This window comes from Syngnathus typhle, linkage group LG6, assembly GCF_033458585.1.
Source record: "Syngnathus typhle isolate RoL2023-S1 ecotype Sweden linkage group LG6, RoL_Styp_1.0, whole genome shotgun sequence".
In the NCBI taxonomy this organism is placed as follows: domain Eukaryota; kingdom Metazoa; phylum Chordata; class Actinopteri; order Syngnathiformes; family Syngnathidae; genus Syngnathus; species Syngnathus typhle.
The window spans coordinates 19,428,732-19,446,343 of NC_083743.1; the positions used below are offsets into that span (position 1 = coordinate 19,428,732).

At 44.5% G+C, this 17,612-nt stretch overlaps 1 protein-coding gene across 2 annotated transcripts; it reads right to left on the reverse strand.

Moving 5' to 3' along the window:
• Positions 1-13,997: 13,997 nt before the first annotated feature.
• LOC133155367 (lamin-A-like) lies at positions 13,998-15,948 on the reverse strand. 2 transcript variants are annotated; one of them, XM_061280626.1, is made up of 6 exons: positions 15,495-15,948; positions 15,207-15,270; positions 14,725-15,133; positions 14,528-14,635; positions 14,338-14,457; positions 13,998-14,275 (listed from the first exon to the last, which is right to left on the reverse strand). In XM_061280626.1, the coding sequence occupies exons 3-6, from the start codon at positions 14,920-14,922 to the stop codon at positions 14,201-14,203; spliced, it is 501 nt and encodes a 166-aa protein (XP_061136610.1). In that variant the 5' UTR covers positions 14,923-15,133; positions 15,207-15,270; positions 15,495-15,948; the 3' UTR covers positions 13,998-14,200. The 2 variants fall into 2 exon arrangements, with proteins under 2 accessions (XP_061136610.1, XP_061136609.1); XM_061280625.1 differs by lacking the exon at positions 15,495-15,948 and having other exon boundaries at positions 15,207-15,432.
• Positions 15,949-17,612: the final 1,664 nt, after the last annotated feature.

Consider the following 17,612-nt stretch of genomic DNA (forward strand, 5'->3'; position numbering starts at 1 on the left):
GTCCGCCTCTTTTACTGCGTTGATCCATGTTTCCGTTATTGCAATAATGTTGAATGGGCGAGTAAACTGATGAAGATAATCCTTAATGTTTGTAAAGTTGGCATACAGACTCCTACTGTTAATATGTATAATAGACAGTCTACTATCTGTATTGATTCTATTAAATTCCTCATTAGTATGATAACTGCAGTTATTGTTGATTGAGTTAAAGAAGTTGTTATCCGGGTCTATATCATGTTCTATATCCAGTGAACTGTGATCAGTGTATTGAAATGATTGGAGTTCCAGTTTGTCGTGTTCACTAATCCTCTGTGTTATGTTACTGATGTCTTCAGGTGTAGATGCTTGATTTCTTTCGATGCGTGTCATGGTTGTGAGTAGAGTTTACCTTACAGTCCTGCATGATGATCATTGGTATCTATCCAGCTCCTCGATACTCCTTACCATCAGCACTTTTGCTTCCTCCGGTGATCCATTGAGCTTGATAAATATTTTACAGTTTGTAGTCCAGGTATGTTGAATTTTTTCTGCTTCCTCAGGTAGCGTGCTTTTTTGGCAATATCAGCGTTGTGCTTGGTCAGGTGCTCATTGATGTAGACGTCGGTTCCTCTCAGCTTTCTTCCTTGTTTTAATACTGCAATCTTGTGCTTTCTGTTGACAAACCGCATGATGACAGCGGGTTTGTCTCCGGGACTCCTCTTGGGCAGAGGGTGGCAAGCTTCGATGTTGTCGCAGTCCAGCTGTATCCCCTTGGACTGCAGGAAAGTAGCCACCTGTTGCTCCGTAGAGCTAACATCCAGATCGTCGGGCTCACCTCCCTCGCCAGCGGCCACTGCCCGGGCGTATGATCGGGCTTTGATATTAACTCCGGAGATGATCACGTCGTTGATTCTGGTGTATTGCTCCAGGTCAGCAACCCTGCTTTCCAGGAAGGTGATTTTCTTTTCGTTCTCCTCATTCCGACTGCGGAGAGCTTTGACCTCCTCGACCAGCTTGAGGATAGCTTTCTGCTCCATCCTGATAACCGAGACTTCTTCAGTGAGGAAGTCCAACGCCTTTTTAATATCTTCGGTCTCCTCCACCGAAAAGAGGGGAACCGCTGACGCCTTCTTCGGACCCATGTTTGGAACGCGCTTGTTGTTTTTTTTAGCAATGAAGCCGTGTGTTGTAGCTTTCGCGGCTAGTGGTGCACTTCCCCTCTGAAACAAGCGATGCTGCTCCGGTGTACTCACAACAAGTCTTTCGCGCTTTGCCTTGCCGATTTTAAGTCGGGCTTGATAACTTTTCAGACAGTTTTGTCAGTGTTAGAAGAACGAAGGTTGTCGATGAAACTGATCTGTCAGTTGAACGAGCTGTCACTCCAACCTCGAGCTGAAACACACAGCACACCTGGCGAAACTCCCCTGGTTAAAATGTAAGTATATACTTAGGGTTTTTAATAAAGTTGTGACAAAATCTCGGGTTGCCACTTACCTATCTCGTCTTCAAGCTGATAATGAGGCCGTGTAAACTAATTTTTTCTCTACCCACTTTTCGGCGGCGCGAAAGGTCGGCGCGAAAGGTGTGTGCGAAGTCTGAAAAGGCAGGGTAAGTTTTAGTCGTAGCGTCAAAACTTTATTACACACAGAAGAAAAACACTGAGAGCGGAACACATCGCTCTAAATTCGTGTGAAATATGATTACACAATTGAGTGAACATGTGCATGTTTATATTTACGTGAACTGAACGCTTTTAGATCCCCCCCCCCTTAAAACGTGAAAAATGGTAGCGTCCACTTTAAGTAAAGACAGAAAAAGACGTCCCTGTAAAATCACGCGATACGTGACGATACGATTGAGTGGCGATATTTCAGTATATTTAAAATATGATCATGATAGTAATAAAATAGCCTTACAGTAATGGTAATAACTATAATCGCCACGGTTTATGAGGTTTCCGATTTGTTTTCAAAGTATTTCAATGCAACGTGATCAGTACAATCGCGAAGATAAAATAATGGACACTATATCAACTTATAGAATGTACATACAAGACAACATACATACAAGACAACATAACAATAAACTATGATCACAAGACAATATATTAATAAACTTTCAATAATTGTCTCATTTGCCCAAAAACAACCCACTTCCTCCCTGATGCATGCATTGGCTGATGAATAATGATAACATGACATTAAAATATTTAGTGAGTAGTGGGAAAGTAATGAATGAACATGCAGAGTTAAAATCAAAAATAAGTATTTAATTACAGTTTCATATCAACACAGAAAAGACCTATTTTCTATTAAAGAAAGAATTAAATGAATGTAAAACAGGTTATTTTATACGACAAATCACAACATAAGTTGTCAACATACACTTTACACTTTTCCTTCTAAACAAGAAGGAAAAAAAAACAGTTGCATGGTGCTTTTTGGAACCAAAATACAGTATGATATTAGTTGTTTTGGGCAGAATGGAATATATAATGGGTGAAATCTTATAAATACTGAAAAAAATAGATAAAATGTTTAACTGACTCAATAAATACTGAACATACAAAATGACAAACAAGAACGTATACATTGGACTGGACTTGTATGTGATGAATTGAACATGCACATATTGGAAACACAAAACTTAATAAACAAAATTTAAGGCAAAGAAATATAGAAAGGCCAATAAATAAATAATTAAATAAATAAATAAATAAATAAATGAATGAATGAATGAGAACAGAAAACAGACTATACTATGAGGCCTCGCAGAGGGACAGCTTCCGACAGTTAAAGGCTAAGGTGTTCTCTGTCTGCATGACTGGATGCATGCAGAACCACAGGCAAGACCCAGGAACATACTAGAGGAACATGAAAGAGGTGTTGAGGAGAAGGGGTAAAATTAAAGAGTGCTTCCTGACAATTTTCCTTGTTGGCTACTCACAGATGAAGCAGGAGAAGTCATGTGTGTTTGGGAGTTTGTGTTCCATGATGCAGTTCTCCCTTGTACAAGTCTTCTTGAAATGCGTGGCTCTCGCTGTGCTCTAACATAATATCATAATCAATTCATGTTGAGGAGAAGCGGTAAAATTAAAAAGTGGTTCCTGACAAATTTCCTCTTTGCCTACTCACAGAAGAATCAGGAGAAGTCATGTGTGTTTGGGAGTTTGTGTTCCATGATGCAGGCCTCTCTTGTACAAGTCTTCTTGAAATGCGTGGCTCTCGCTGTGCTGCAACATAATATGTTAATCAATTCATGTTGAGGAGAAGCGGTAAAATTAAAGAGCGCTTCCTGACAAATTACCTTCTTGGCTACTCACAGAAGAAGCAGGAGAAGTCATGTGTGTTTGGGAGTTTGTGTTCCATGATGCAGGCCTCCCTTGTACAGGTGTTCTTGAAACTGTTGCCCTCTGTGACGACAAGAAAGCCTGTAAAGTAGTTCTGTTTGGTCTGTTAGGTGGGTTCTCATCAAGGTTGATTCCCAGAGTGGCCGAGCTCCTGTCTAGACAAACGTAGCACGTGGAGCCACAGGCAACATGAAAAAGAAAACAAAAAAAAACATTGAGTTTCTACACTTACATTACAATAAAGTAATATGTCATGCCTACCTCTGGCCTCGATTCTGGGATGAGCTTCTTATCGTGGCTACAAGGCAGTTAGTTACAGGCTTGGCTAGATGTGGTTGAGCCACAGCTGAACACATTTCTGTCCCTTCTCGTTAAACTCTGCTAAATTCGATGCTGTGCAGGGATGTTCCAGCAGGGGCACATGAGGAGGTGTTGCATGGTCTGTGGTTCAGTGCCACAGTCACACTTGCTGTTCCGATCCTCCTCTTTGGCGAGAGTGACTTGTGCACGTCCAACACCAGATCTTAGTCTATTTAGGCATTTCCACGTTGCATAATTGGTATCTGCTCCTGGGGTCATTGCCTCGCTTGCCTTAAGCTCCATTGTAGTTTCTGGTGGAAGATTGTCAAGTCTTTCTTCCCGCCGAATGACTCTTTCACTGAGGGGTGGGACACTTTTCAGAAAACTTTTCCTGGACTTAAGGCGGCATTTGGCTGGTACATGGCCGAAGAGAGGATGTCTTTGGTCAGTGGACTGTGGATGAGCTGCTTTCGCCACATAAAATAAACTGTTAAAATACAGAAGAGTGAAATAGCAGCATTTAGTGTCTTTTGAAAGAAAGATAAAACATGTCTAATGACGAGAAACTTACCTCGTCTGTTTTCTGTTCTCGCCTCACGATTATGACGTCGAAAAAATATAATACATGAAAAAATGAAGTAATTAATGTGAAAAACAATTAAAAAAAAAAAGTTTAAAAGGCCTTTCTAGAACTCATCTTTAAAATGTGCTTGTAAAATCAGAAATAAAAACATGTCAAACGTTAAAAAGTCTCCCCTTAACTCGTCTCAGATAGTTTAAAAAATGTAAAAGTTTCCAAAGTTAAAAATTTCGAAAGTGAAACATTTTAAGTTAAAAGTTTAAAAAGTTAAAAATGTTACAAGAGTTAAAAATTTAGAAAGTGAGCATTTTAAGTTAAAAGTTTAAAAAGTTAAAAATGTTACAAGTTAAAAAGTTAAATCAACTTGAGTTAAGGGAAGACTTTTTGAAAGCTAATTAAAAAGTCTAAAAAGTTTAAAATTTTAAAAAGTTACATCTAGTTAAGGGAAGGCTTGTAGAAATTTTCAAAAGCCTTGGCCTTCCCTTAACTGAACTTGAGTCCACACCAACCCCCATTCCATATCAACATAAAGGCCCATCCTCAACTTACCACCACAGACATGAGTTCAGCTACATCAACTGTCCTTGTCTTTACATGTATGACCACCTTTCCTCATGATACTTTTTAATCACAGTTTCATGTAAGGCTTTACTCACGGTTTGTTTCCATTCATCACTCTTCTATGATTTGCCTGGGACCATCGAAAAATAATAAAAGTGAATCCAAGTTAAAAAGGCCACTCCTCTCCGTCTCCCCTTCACTCACTCTGAAGCATGCTTCTCGTGTCAAGCAAACCTTTGCCATCGATAACTATTTTCCAATTCGATGTTTTCTCCATTTGTAATGCCAGGCAGGCAACAGGTTAATTGCTAGCATCACGCAGAAACCTCAGTGTCCAAAATAGGGGTGGATTTCATTGTGTTTGCCACCAATTTATGTGATCAGTATAAAGCTGCTTTTCCAGCTATCGCTATCCACATGGGTTGGTAGTTATTTTCTATGTGGAAATTGTGAGGCTAATGGCAACATTACGTTTACCATTCTGAGCCCCAGATCCCATTTCATCTCAAGTCAACAAATGACCCACCACATCCCACCACTAATGTTATACACTTACGCCATCCGACGTCTGTCCTCGTTGTTTTTCCAACTAGTGGAAAAACATGATTTAGATTTGACTTACCTTTCACTGGTGAAAACACAGAAAACAGGATTGTGATAACTGTTGTATATTCGCACGAAACCTGAATAAAAAGCACAGAGGCCGAGAGAAAGAAAAAGAGGTCAAGTAATGAGCACTTCCACTCCGGATCCCATCTTTCCTCAAGTCAACAAATCACCCACCGCATCCCACCACTATTATTATACACTTACGACACCATTCACGTTTCGATTTCCATCCTTGTTGTTTTAGAAAATGCTGAACCGCATGATTTAGCTGTGACTTACCTTTCACTGGTCAAAACACAGAAAACAGGATTGTGATAGCTGTAGTACGTTTGCAGGACACCTGAATGAAGGGCACACTGAGGTCGAGAGACAAAAATGAGGTCAAGCAATGTGTTTTTGTCAGTGGTAGCAGTGGCTATGAGTTGCGTGTAGCCTTTCGAGCGGAACAAATCAAGAATGGGCTTGAATGAGGCAGATAGCATATCTTCATTAAAATCTCCACATACCAAGATCTGATGATGCTCCATTACTTCAAGGTACCGCAAGAGATTTCCCAAGCTTGGCAGAAAAGTGCGCAGACTGTTGCCTGGAGGCCTGTAAACGGCAGCAATCAACACATTGAGGGGATCTTCAAGTTTCACCACAACAAATTCAATGTCGGTCACACCCTGAACGTATTTCTTTTCCTGGGCCGCGATGTGACTTTTGACACAAATACCTACGCCGCCACCACGTTTTGTCGCCAAGTCAGGACAGTTTGTGTAAGAATCACTTCGGTTCCTGCAAAACATCGTGTAGCCTTCCAAGCAAGCACGTCCATCGGCCACTGATCCTTGGAGGTGTGTCTCTGTGAAGCACAAAACATCAGCGAAAAGCAGTTTGTGATGAGACACGATATCTTGCACGTGACAAGACAGCCCTTCGGTGTTATGATGGACGACAACCAGGTGATTTGCCCGATCTACCGACGGCATCACGTGAAGGAGGGGCATGACGCTCTCCAAAGAATCCTCTGCCATCTCAGCAAGAGCAGCAGTGATTTGTGGATTTGCATGAAGCCTTCTCTCATCCATATGCAGAATATGCAGACCACTGAGCGAAGTCACTCTACTCAGAGCTACGTACCCCATGCCGTGTTCGAAAACACCTTTCAGCGAAACTGCAGCCTGTGACGTTGTCATGCCTTGTACCTTGTGGATCGTGCAAAAGCAAGCTTGATGGGAAACTGTCGGCGCGTCACTCCAGCCTTGTTCAGCTTCTCCTCCAGTCTGTCAATGTACACGGGGTTAGCAGCACGCGCATCGTTACTCACATGATCGAGTTCCAACCCAAGTTTCTGCACACGGGCTTCATTTGGATAGTTCACCAATTTGACAACTTTTGCAAACATCCCGTTGCACAGACCTGATTGAACATCAACGTTCCGTGTGATCATAACACGAGCACCCAGGGCAACTTTGATGGAGTCCGGAAGCTCATTCTTAGCGCCTTGCACAGGGGAAGCTTGCCTTGCCATTCTGCCAGTTCCTTTGTCTTTCTTGTAGTCATCCGCGTCAATCTGCACAATGTCCTTATGAAGCAGTTCCAGCATCGCAGAGTTATGGCCATCCACCTGTTTATTGGTGGCAAAAACATGCAGAATATGCTTTGGACACATTTCTGGGGAAGTGTACCTCGTGGCAAGGAGAGCTCTGTCCATTTCCGACAGTTCATCTGACTTTTCTTTGACGCGAAGTCGGTTCAGCAGTTCGGCAAAGGCGACATCTTCTTTCTGCCTCATGATGGCGGTGAGCGTGATCTTTTTGAAGTCGTCACGCCAGTGGTCCAGCCGCGTAGGATCGTACACGCACAGAGGTTTGGACTGTCTCACGGGAGGGAGCTGAAAGAAATCTCCAACAGCAAGAACAGACATGCCACCGAAAGGTAAATTAATTCCTTTGATTTGTTTCAACCTGGCATTCACGTAGGCGAAGAGGTCTTTCGACACCATGGAAATCTCATCGATGATGAGTATTTCGGCGATGGACAGCTCGGCTCTGACTTCGTCCAGTTTATTGCCCAGCCCGTGGTACGGGGGTTTGAGACTTCTCGGCAGTTTGAGTAGACAATGCAACGTTGCCCCGGAAATGTTGAACGCAGCCGTGCCAGTGAAAGCTGCGAGAACAACCGTTTGCTTGGAAATGTCGGCCTCCTCAGCCAGTCGTGGTAGTCTCTGCAGTATTTTGGTAGCCTCAGCGTGGATACACTTGATGAGATGAGATTTGCCGGTCCCGGCGCCACCGTTGATGTGGTAGAAGAACTGCTCAATGGGCTTTGAGCTACACACACGTTTTATGCACCAATCTCTGACCTTGTAGAAGACGGACGCTTGCTTTTGGTTCAGGTTACGATACATGTCGCGTAACACCGCGGGATCGATGGCAGCAGGCTCTGTCACGATGGACATTTGCGTTGTTTTGGACCTGACGTTATAGTCCGGGACATTTTCCTCCACGTTGTCGTTCGGTTCATCTCTCGCATTCATTTCCTCAACGCATTCGAGTCTTTGCAACTCACTCTCGGGAGCCAGGTGGCACCATTCGTTTATGACGAGCCCACTCTCCTCCACCTCTTGGATGGCGTTGTCAATGTCTCGACTGTATTTCTCATACCTTTCTCTGTTCCTTCTGACAATTTGGCACACGCGCTCCACAGAGTCGTTATACGGTAACTGCACACAGGCGTTATCATGAAACAACTGATAGGAAGGACAGCGTTCAGATTTTAATTGGCAATCAGCACGATGAGGCAGGTACAGCTTGAGCAAGCAGCAGTAATATTCCTCGGGATTCTTTTGTTCAGAGTATTTGCAGTATTTGATGACGGCATGTTTTTCTGTTCTTTTCTGGACAAAGCCCATGTCGTTCAGCAGAGGCAAAACATTCTTACCTTTGGCTTGTTTGCCATAAACAATTCTGCACATTGATGCAAAATCAGCCAAGCACATGACTTCAAATTCCTCTGTTTGAGGTCTGGATTTGTATTTTTCCGGCAGGCCAGTCATCCACACTTCATGAGATTCCTGCGTTTTGCCCTCAAGGAGCGAGAGAGGATAACTCATTTTCAGCGCATTGTCACTCGTTTGTACAAATACCACCACCATGCGGGAGGACTGTTTCATATGCAAGCCGCACGCACGTGCGACGCATTCCTGAGCACTCACTTCTCTTTTCTTGGAGTACGCTTGCATAATTTGCTTCATTTCATCGCTCTCGTTGACATTTGCGCAGCGGGAGTTTTCAATGACCGATTTCAGGTATTGGCTCAGACCGTGTTCAGCCTTGCTGATGTAGCTGCAGATGTATGCGATGCAAGAGTAGGCATTCAGGATGTATTGGATGTCCAGGTTTCCATCCCAGGCAAGAAGCAAATGGCGGTTGTAGTTGTTGACCCAGCAGTCTTTCGGTTCTCGCTTAAGCACGACAGAACTCGACGAGGCCGTCATGCGCAAACAGTTCATGTACTCGTCACCGGTGAGCTTACATTTAGCCAGTAGCTGAGGCAAAGTCAGGGATGCCGTTTCAGGCTCATTCAGCAGATTTAGCACGGGAACAAGCTTGGCATTCGACGCCAACCGATCGTCATTGCGTTGCTCTCGATTGTCGTCGTCGACGGGCGCAGGTCTGACGATCATTGTTTCATCGCACGGTTGTTTGGGGAATCCAAAGCGGCAATTTGCACCTTGGTGTTTGACGCACGATTTGGAGTGACTTTTGCTGTGCATCTGAACCTCTGTGACCTTTTTGTACAATTCCGGTTCCTTCTGCGGGTCCGGCAGCTCGGCCGAGATGTAGCGAGACACAAAATGACAGATGGCTCCATCCGTGGCTTCCTCAAATACAGGGGCACCTTGAACCCATATGAGGCAATGAATGTGAGGACTTCCTCTGTGTTGAAACTCCAGTCGGTAAAAGTAGTCGACGACCTCACCAATCGGTTGCGCCGGAGAGAGGATCAAATCTCTGAACAGAGCTTCCACACGCTTGTCAAACATGCGCATCGTCGTCACAGGATTGCTGCGTAGGATCTCACACTTGGTAGCCCAGTCAAGTTGGGCGAAATTCACTACTTCACCTTGTTGCGCTTTGATGGCGGTGATGACCTCTTCCCAACGCATTTCGGCAGCAGAAAATGTGCAAAAGAACGTGGGTGTGCCCAGCTGCCGGATCATAGCAAAAAGATCTTTGGTGGTTTTCTCCCAATAGGCCGGCGTACCTCTCAGCGGTGTCATGAATCGGACAGCATCTTTGCTGCGCACCAGTTTCTCAACTTCACGTTTGTCCTGAAGCATGGCATTGTTTATCCTTCGACCATCCCTGGTAAAAGGCTTACCTTTGCGCAGCTGTATTGTCATGCTCGACGTTGCCTGGTAAATTTCAGTCACAAACTGGGCAAAGAACAAGTAGTTGGTATCTCGAGCAAAGCGTTCATCCACGCAACTCAGACGGGTTTTGAAATATTTGCTTGGTGTGAGTTTTATTGCTCTCTCTTCATCGAGGGTGTTGTGACCAGTGGGAAACTGCACCGGAAAAGCCATGGCCTCAAGCTTGGGAGTCTTGAAAAAACTTACTGGGTTGTTTCTTTCTGCAGGAGCAACACAATAAATGCCCTCTGTAAAACTCATAATTTCCTCTGCCACATCATTGGGTTGGAGACATGATTCAAGTATCACTCCACCATTTGGTTGATCACCGTCTTCCGAATTTTCTTGTTGCTGTTTGTTACCACTGTTGTCATGTTGAGAGTCACTGTTCATCCCACACAGAGCATCACTTTCAAATCTGTACATCTCCTCCAGAGCTTCCTCATTGTACTCACTGTCGCTCATTTGCGCTTTATCGGAGCTGCTCTCATCGTCAGTGAGGGTTGGGTCGCAAAGGTCCGCATCGTCGCGAATGGTTATGTCTCTGTACTGTGGATGGACTTGTTTCAGTTTCATCAGAGCGCTCATTAGCTTAGACCAAGTGACAGTTTGAAAAAACTGATGGCCTTTGTAGCAAAGCCGTCTCTTCAGTTTCACTCTCAACATCTGTGACTTACTTCTTAGTCCGGGCAAGACATTGACCGTCTCTTGTACTTTCGATGGCACGCACACCACATTTCCACGAATGGCTCGTTGTTGACCTTTGGGAAGAGGTACAATTTTGGCAAATGATATGCATTTAGAAATGAGGTGTCTCTCCAGTATGTTCAATCCACACAGTTCCTTTGGAATATCAGAGAGTGTGAGATTGTTCGCAACAGCAAGTGCAGGCGTTTTACCATCTTTGAGGTGACTATAGCAAGTGTGACATATCCACTCCAGTTTTCTTTCAGCTGGTACGCTGCACGAGGCCTGACATTCATCATCACAGATATGGACAAATTGTCCCGTGAGACAACTTGCAACAACATGTCTGTTTTTCTTATAAAATCTACGTTGACAAGCGCGTACTTGGTTCGGAAACAATGCTCTGTGGCAAACAGTGCAGACAAATGTGGGGCAATTCTTAATTTGGGCTTTGAATACCTCAACAGCTTTCATGAGCACACAGTCATTTCGCTCCCTACATAGTCGGTTTATGACTTAGTATTTTTTCAAAAGCGTACTTACTCTGCGCATTGTTTTGGTCTTCAGTGAATCAGATTTTTTTGCCATTATGCGCCTCATGATTTCCTGATGTTTTAATCGGAATTCAGGGTTGTTTAAATAACGGCGTGTCATGTAAGAGCGCTGCCTGTTTCGAAACCCAACATCGTCACGGTAACGTTTTGTGATGTAAGCGCGTCGTCTCATCGTAAAACACTCATCTGTCCTATAACGACGTGAGAAACGGGAAAGGTTTTTCTTCTTAAACTCATGATCCGTCTGACAACGTTGTGTAAAATAGGACTTTTGTTTGGCACAAAAACGCTTGTCCTGTTGATAACGGGTTCTAATATAACCCAATTTCCTTTCTTACCTATGCAATTTGACTGTACTGTTCCTTCTCTTTAGAGTTTTTCATCATTCTCTTTAGTTCCTGTTTTTTACGTCTCACTTCCAATTTTTCTTTTAACTTTTCTTGTGCTTTTATTTGTCGTAGGAACTTTTCTCTACGAGATTTTGGAATTTTTGTCACATTTGCCAGCTGTTTACCTGTAGTGAAAACCACTCCACTGTCGTTATCGGTAAATTCTTGGTGGTGACGTTCACCTGAACACCGTCTAGTGTCGCTCGTCTCAACACATGAGACAATCTCAGCAACAGGTCTGCTTGCGGCAACACTGATTTGCGTCATCCACTGCTTCTGTGTCAGCGTTTTCTCTCGTGTGTCTGTCTGTGCATTAAAACTGAGAGATGAATAGAATTCAAGTCGACGTTGCAATGTGATCAACTGCAATTTTCAAAACCGCAAAGGCTGCAATTTGAAAAAGAAAATGTGCATATATTTATTTATTGAATGACTACCATTTCAGTCAAACTGTTTTCTAAGTTGTATTTGAGGTAGTGCCCTTTTTTTGTATTGAAGTTAATGTATCGCTTGTGTTTGGTAAATATGTAGAAAGAGAACCTTAAAAAAAATGGCAGATTAAGTCAAAAACAACAATGACATATGTATCGTTGGCTGTTTTTGCTTCGTTTCAGTTTACTTTGGGGTTGAAGAAGGATGACGTGCACCTGCATCAACAACCTCCACCCGAAGACCACGACGAGTTGGCCACCTGAAAGTCAATTTGGTCTGAGATATTTATTTGTTATTGTTACGACATTGTCTTGAAGTCTGTTCCATGTTTTTGTCAATAAATGTCTGACAGTAAAGCCCATAAGTGGCCTTACGATATTTCAGTTTTGCAAATATATATATATATATATATATACGATGTCTTTGAATCTCAGAAAAAGAGATTTTTGTAGTTCAATCTAATAAGTGAAATTCTCAAAAGACACCTGCCAAAGTGTTATAAATCAAGCAGTTCAATTCACAAGTAAGCAAATAGTTTTATTCATGTTTTAAAAATACATTCCGTTTAAAAAATAAATATAATTATCATGCCTTCAAGTATAAAAACAATAATATGTAATAAATATCTTCTTTAAATAATTCATACGACTGTTTGCAATAAATAAGGTCTTAGATTCACAATGGCTTTTTTGAATGAGCAATAAATAGGTTATCTACAGAATAAAAAATTTAAAAAACTCAGTGCGTCATGCAAAAACAAATACATCATCAATCCGTCAGTGGGTTACGACACGTCAGTGCAGATCCAACAACTTAATTCACTTCATGTTTTGCCCAACATTTCCGACGGGCTTCAGTGGCGGACGTGACTACCGCAATAAACTAAACATGGCGAAGACCTTGGCATGTTTTCCCCTTCGCCGTTCTTTGCGCCTCAGCGCCCTCTCGCCGTCAACAATGAAGATGTAGAGCTTCCGCAGGATGTTGTGCGCCGTCATCTTTCTGTGGAAAGCATCGGGGTGGTACAGTGACCTCAATAGGCTCTCTTCCTCATTGCTACTCAGGCCTGTGACCTCTTCTGTTTTTTTCATCTGCCGGACAAGAGTAAGCAACACAATGTCAAAATAGGTATTATAGTAACAGCAAAATTCATTTCCTATCCCTAAATTGTCACACTGGCCAACCTTTTGTTTGATATTGTAGAGCAGGAGTTCAGAGTAGTGTTTGGCCTCAGACAGAATTTTACTGCCGGGATATTCCTTCTCCACGTGCTTGAGAAGAATTATGTAAGTGGACAGACCTTGGGCCAGCCTGTGCAGGCAAGCCTCCTGGAAAAAAGAATATTTAGGTCAGTTAAAAAACAAATATCTATTCAACCTACGCATAAAAGTCAAGCCGATGCTAGCAAACAATTATGGAAAGTGTCAGTGTCTGTATTTTCTCCCACCTCTGGTGGTTTTCCATTTCTGGTTCTTACCTTGCTAAAGTTGGAGCTGGGGCAGTTTGCTGGAAACTGAGGTGCTTTGTAGTGCTCCAGTAAATGAAAGTTGACATTGTTTTGGAATTCATCATCAAACTGATATTGAAATTAGTCACAAGTCAGATATGTTTTTCAGCCAGGAGAAGACAATGAAGGTGCTTTCTGAATTTCCACTTACAGCTTTCTGGTGTTCTTTAGCGGTACCCAGAACCGAGTCCCAAACATGAGCAGAGGTCAGCAGGTCAGAGGGCGCCGTTTCCTCCTCACTTGAGGTGTCGCTTGATGGCAAGACGGTGGTCGCTTCTGTCAACGGAGCGCCATTGGCTCGCAGTACTAGAAAAGCCACCAAGCCCACCGCGAGAATTTGCGTGTCTAATGCGGAAGCAGAAGAAAATCATGAATGAATGGCAAAAGAGGAAGAAAATTCAGGAAACATTCATCACTGACTTACACATGTTGGGCATGTTGCGTCGAGATTACTCTTGCCTTGACCGCGTGCTCTCGTGGAACATGTCTTGACTTCTCATTGCACAGCCGTTATATATTCTACTGACCGCAGGGATTTCCGAATACCTTCCGGTTTCAATTATATACTGATGAAACCGATATTACACTTTTTTTTTTTGGTGCATACAGCAGAATGTAATTACACAGAATGAAAAAAGACCAATTCAATCATTTTTAAAGAACAACAACTTTATTTCAATTATTTCAATTAAATTTCACAACAGGTCGGAGCAGATTTTATTTAAAAAAAGCCCATTTAATTGTAATTTATACAATATTTTTATAATGTGACCATGTCAAAAGTCAAAGTCTGCTTTATTGTCAATCCCTTCATATGTCAAGACACACAAGAAACCGAAATTACATTTCCTCTATCCCATGGTGGAAGTGGAATTTCCATCATCATCTTCCAAACGTGCGCCAGTGGCTTTGCTCATCCTTATTTCCTGGAAGAAAAACGGACGTCAAAAGAGAAATATTGCTTCTTGTCGCTTGAAAGATGTGTCACCTCTCCGTTGGCGTTGATCAAGGTAAAGTGGACCTGGCCTACGGGTCCCCAGTTGGACTGTGTCTCCCAGACTAGATCAGAGGGAGGATTGTGGTTTCGGCCAGCGTCAGCCGCCCAGATCTGATGCATGTAAAGGTCATTGAAATATTGAGCACCTTGTATCTGAGATCTTCCAGATAAGATTGATTACCGTGACACTCTCGTGGGCCTTCAGGATGAATTCTGCGGCAAACTTGAATACAATGGGAGCAGAAGATCCAATCTGGAGCTTCACCTGCCAGTTCCCCAAATTCTGATCCTAATAGTTGAAATTGATCTCAACAGGTTAGTCGTTACTGGAAAATGTGCAAATTTCGTAAGATGTTCCCCTGTGACACATCCACTGACCTCATCAACTGTATTGCGGAGTCTGACATATTTGCCGTACGAGTCCACCTCATCCAGAGTGACCTGCTGCTCATCCACAGTGACCTGCTGCTCATCCACAGTGACCTGCTGGGCGATTTTAGGACGAGGCACATTGCATCCCCCCGAGCTCAAACCCTCGCTGTCCTTCGGACGTTTCCTCTTTTTGCTGGCCGACATGGTTTGGCGTACCCTGGGGACAAACGTGGAGACATTAATTGCTATGAGAGCAAACGTTGTGGTATGTTCTAAAGCTGTAAAAAGACCTCTCCTCCTTGTTCTGGGTCCGCTCCCTCTCTGTAGACAGAGCCTCCTCCAGATCTTTCACTTTTTGGCCGGCTTCTAACTCCACCATGCGAGACTCGTGCTGGCTTTGGACCATGCGCAAGTCCTACGTGAGACGTGAAAATGACTCAGCTTTATTTTCATTAATTAAATAAGCGATAGTGATGGTAATTACCGACCGCGGAATGCAGCTTCTTTTCAAACTCCAGCTCATCTTTAAGGATTTGAATGTGATGCGACTTCCTGAGCAAAAACAGTATTAAACCCTCGACGCAGTCAAATGCGCTATTTATATTGATGTGCGACTATGGGATGGTTAACTGAAAGTCCAATTGAGCTGCAATTAGTCACGAGGAGGATTTTCCTTGGGGTGTGGCCCCAGCAGCAAAGCAATTGTGTCAGCACTAATATCCACTATCCATTTTGTTGTTGGCATATTTTTGATAAAATGGCCGGGCGGGCCTCACCTTGCTTCCAGCTCGTCAAAATCAATCTTCAGCTTGGACAACTTCACCTGCAGACGTTCACGCTCTGTGGCCTCTGAGTCCAGAGCCGCACGGGCTTTCGCCAGATCGGATTCTTTCTTCGTGTCCCTGAGATGACAGATATACACATAAACTGAGAATATGGAAAATTTCGGGCAGTCTGAGAAATCAGCGTGAACAAACAAATACATACAGCCGAGTTAAAAAAACACCAGAACAATCACCATGACAATTGCGAACACACAGAAAGAAAAGAAATAACTGGAACATCACTCAAACACCGGTGATCCCATCGTGAGTCCCACATATGGGATGGTTAACTGTAAGTCCAATTGAGCTGCAATTAGTCACAAGGAGGATTTTCCTCGGGGTGTGGCCCCAGCAGCAAAGCAATTATGTCAGCACTAATATCCACTATCCATTTTGTTGTTGGCATATTTTTGATAAAATGGCCGGGCGGGCCTCACCTTGCTTCCAGCTCGTCAAAATCAATCTTCAGCTTGGACAACTTCACCTGCAGACGTTCACGCTCTGTGGCCTCTGAGTCCAGAGCCGCACGGGCTTTCGCCAGATTGGATTCTTTCTTCGTGTCCCTGTGATGACAGATATACACATAAACTGAGAATATGGAAAATTTCGGGCAGTCGGAGAAATCAGCGTGAACAAACAAATACATACAGCCGAGTTAAAAAAACACCAGAACAATCAAGTCAAGTCAAGTTTATTTGTATAGCCCTAAATCACAAGCAGTCTCAAAGGGCTTCACATAGACAGAAATTGACAATTATTCTCAAAGCATCCCCCTCAAAAAGCCCCTTATGATGAAGAATATATATGGAAACAGATTTCCCTCGCCCGGACGCGGGTCACCGGGGCCCCCCTCTGGAGCCAGGCCTGGAGGCGGGGCTCGAAGGCGAGCGTCTGGTGGCCGGGCCTTCGCCCATGGGGCCCGGCCGGGCAAAGCCCAAAAAGGAAATGTGGGTCCCCCTTCCCATGGGCTCACCACCTGTGGGAGGGGCCAAAGGGGTCGGGTGCAGTGCGAGCTGGGCGGCGGCCAAAGGCAGGGACCTTGGCGGTCTGATCCCCGGCTGCAGAAGCTGGCTCTTGGGACATGGAATGTCACCTCTCTGGCTGGAAAGGAGCCCGAGCTGGTGTGCGAGGCAGAAAAGTTCCGACTAGATATAGTCGGACTTGCCTCCACGCACAGTTTGGGTTCCGGTTCAAGCCCTCTCGAGAGGGGCTGGACTCTCTTCCACTCTGGAGTTGCCCATGGTGAGAGGCGTCGAGCAGGTGTGGGTATACTTATTAACCCCCGGCTGGGCGCCTGCACATTGGGGTTCACCCCGGTGAACGAGAGGGTAGCCTCCCTCCGCCTTCGGGTGGGGGGACGGGTCCTGACTGTTGTTTGTGTCTATGCACCAAACAGCAGAGTACCCACCCTTTTTGGAGTCCCTGGAGGAGGTGCTGGAGAGCGCTCCTTCTGGGGACTCCATCGTTCTACTGGGTGACTTCAATGCTCACGTGGGCAATGACAGTGAGACCTGGAAGGGCGTGATTGGGAGGAACGGCCCCCCCGATCTGAACCCGAGCGGTGTTCTATTATTGGACTTCTGTGCTCGACACGGATTTTCTATAATGAACACCATGTTCAAACATAAGGGTGTCCATGTGTGCACTTGGTACCAGGACACCCTAGGCCGCAGTTCGATGATCGACTTTGTAGTCGTGTCATCGGATTTGCGGCCGCATGTTTTGGACACTCGGGCGAAGAGAGGGGCGGAGCTGTCAACTGATCACCACCTGGTGGTGGGTTGGCTCCGATGGTGGGGGAAGATGCCGGTCCGACCTGGCAGACCCAAACGTTCTGTGAGGGTCTGCTGGGAACGTCTGGCGGAATCCCCTGTCAGGAAGAGCTTCAACTCCCACCTCCGGCATAACTTTTCCCAGGTCCCGGGGGAGGCGGGGGACATTGAGTCAGAGTGGACCTTGTTCCGCGCCTCCATTGTTGAGGCGGCCGACCGGAGCTGCGGCCGTAAGGTCATTGGTGCCTGTCGTGGCGGCAATCCCCGAACCCGCTGGTGGACACCGGCGGTAAGGGAT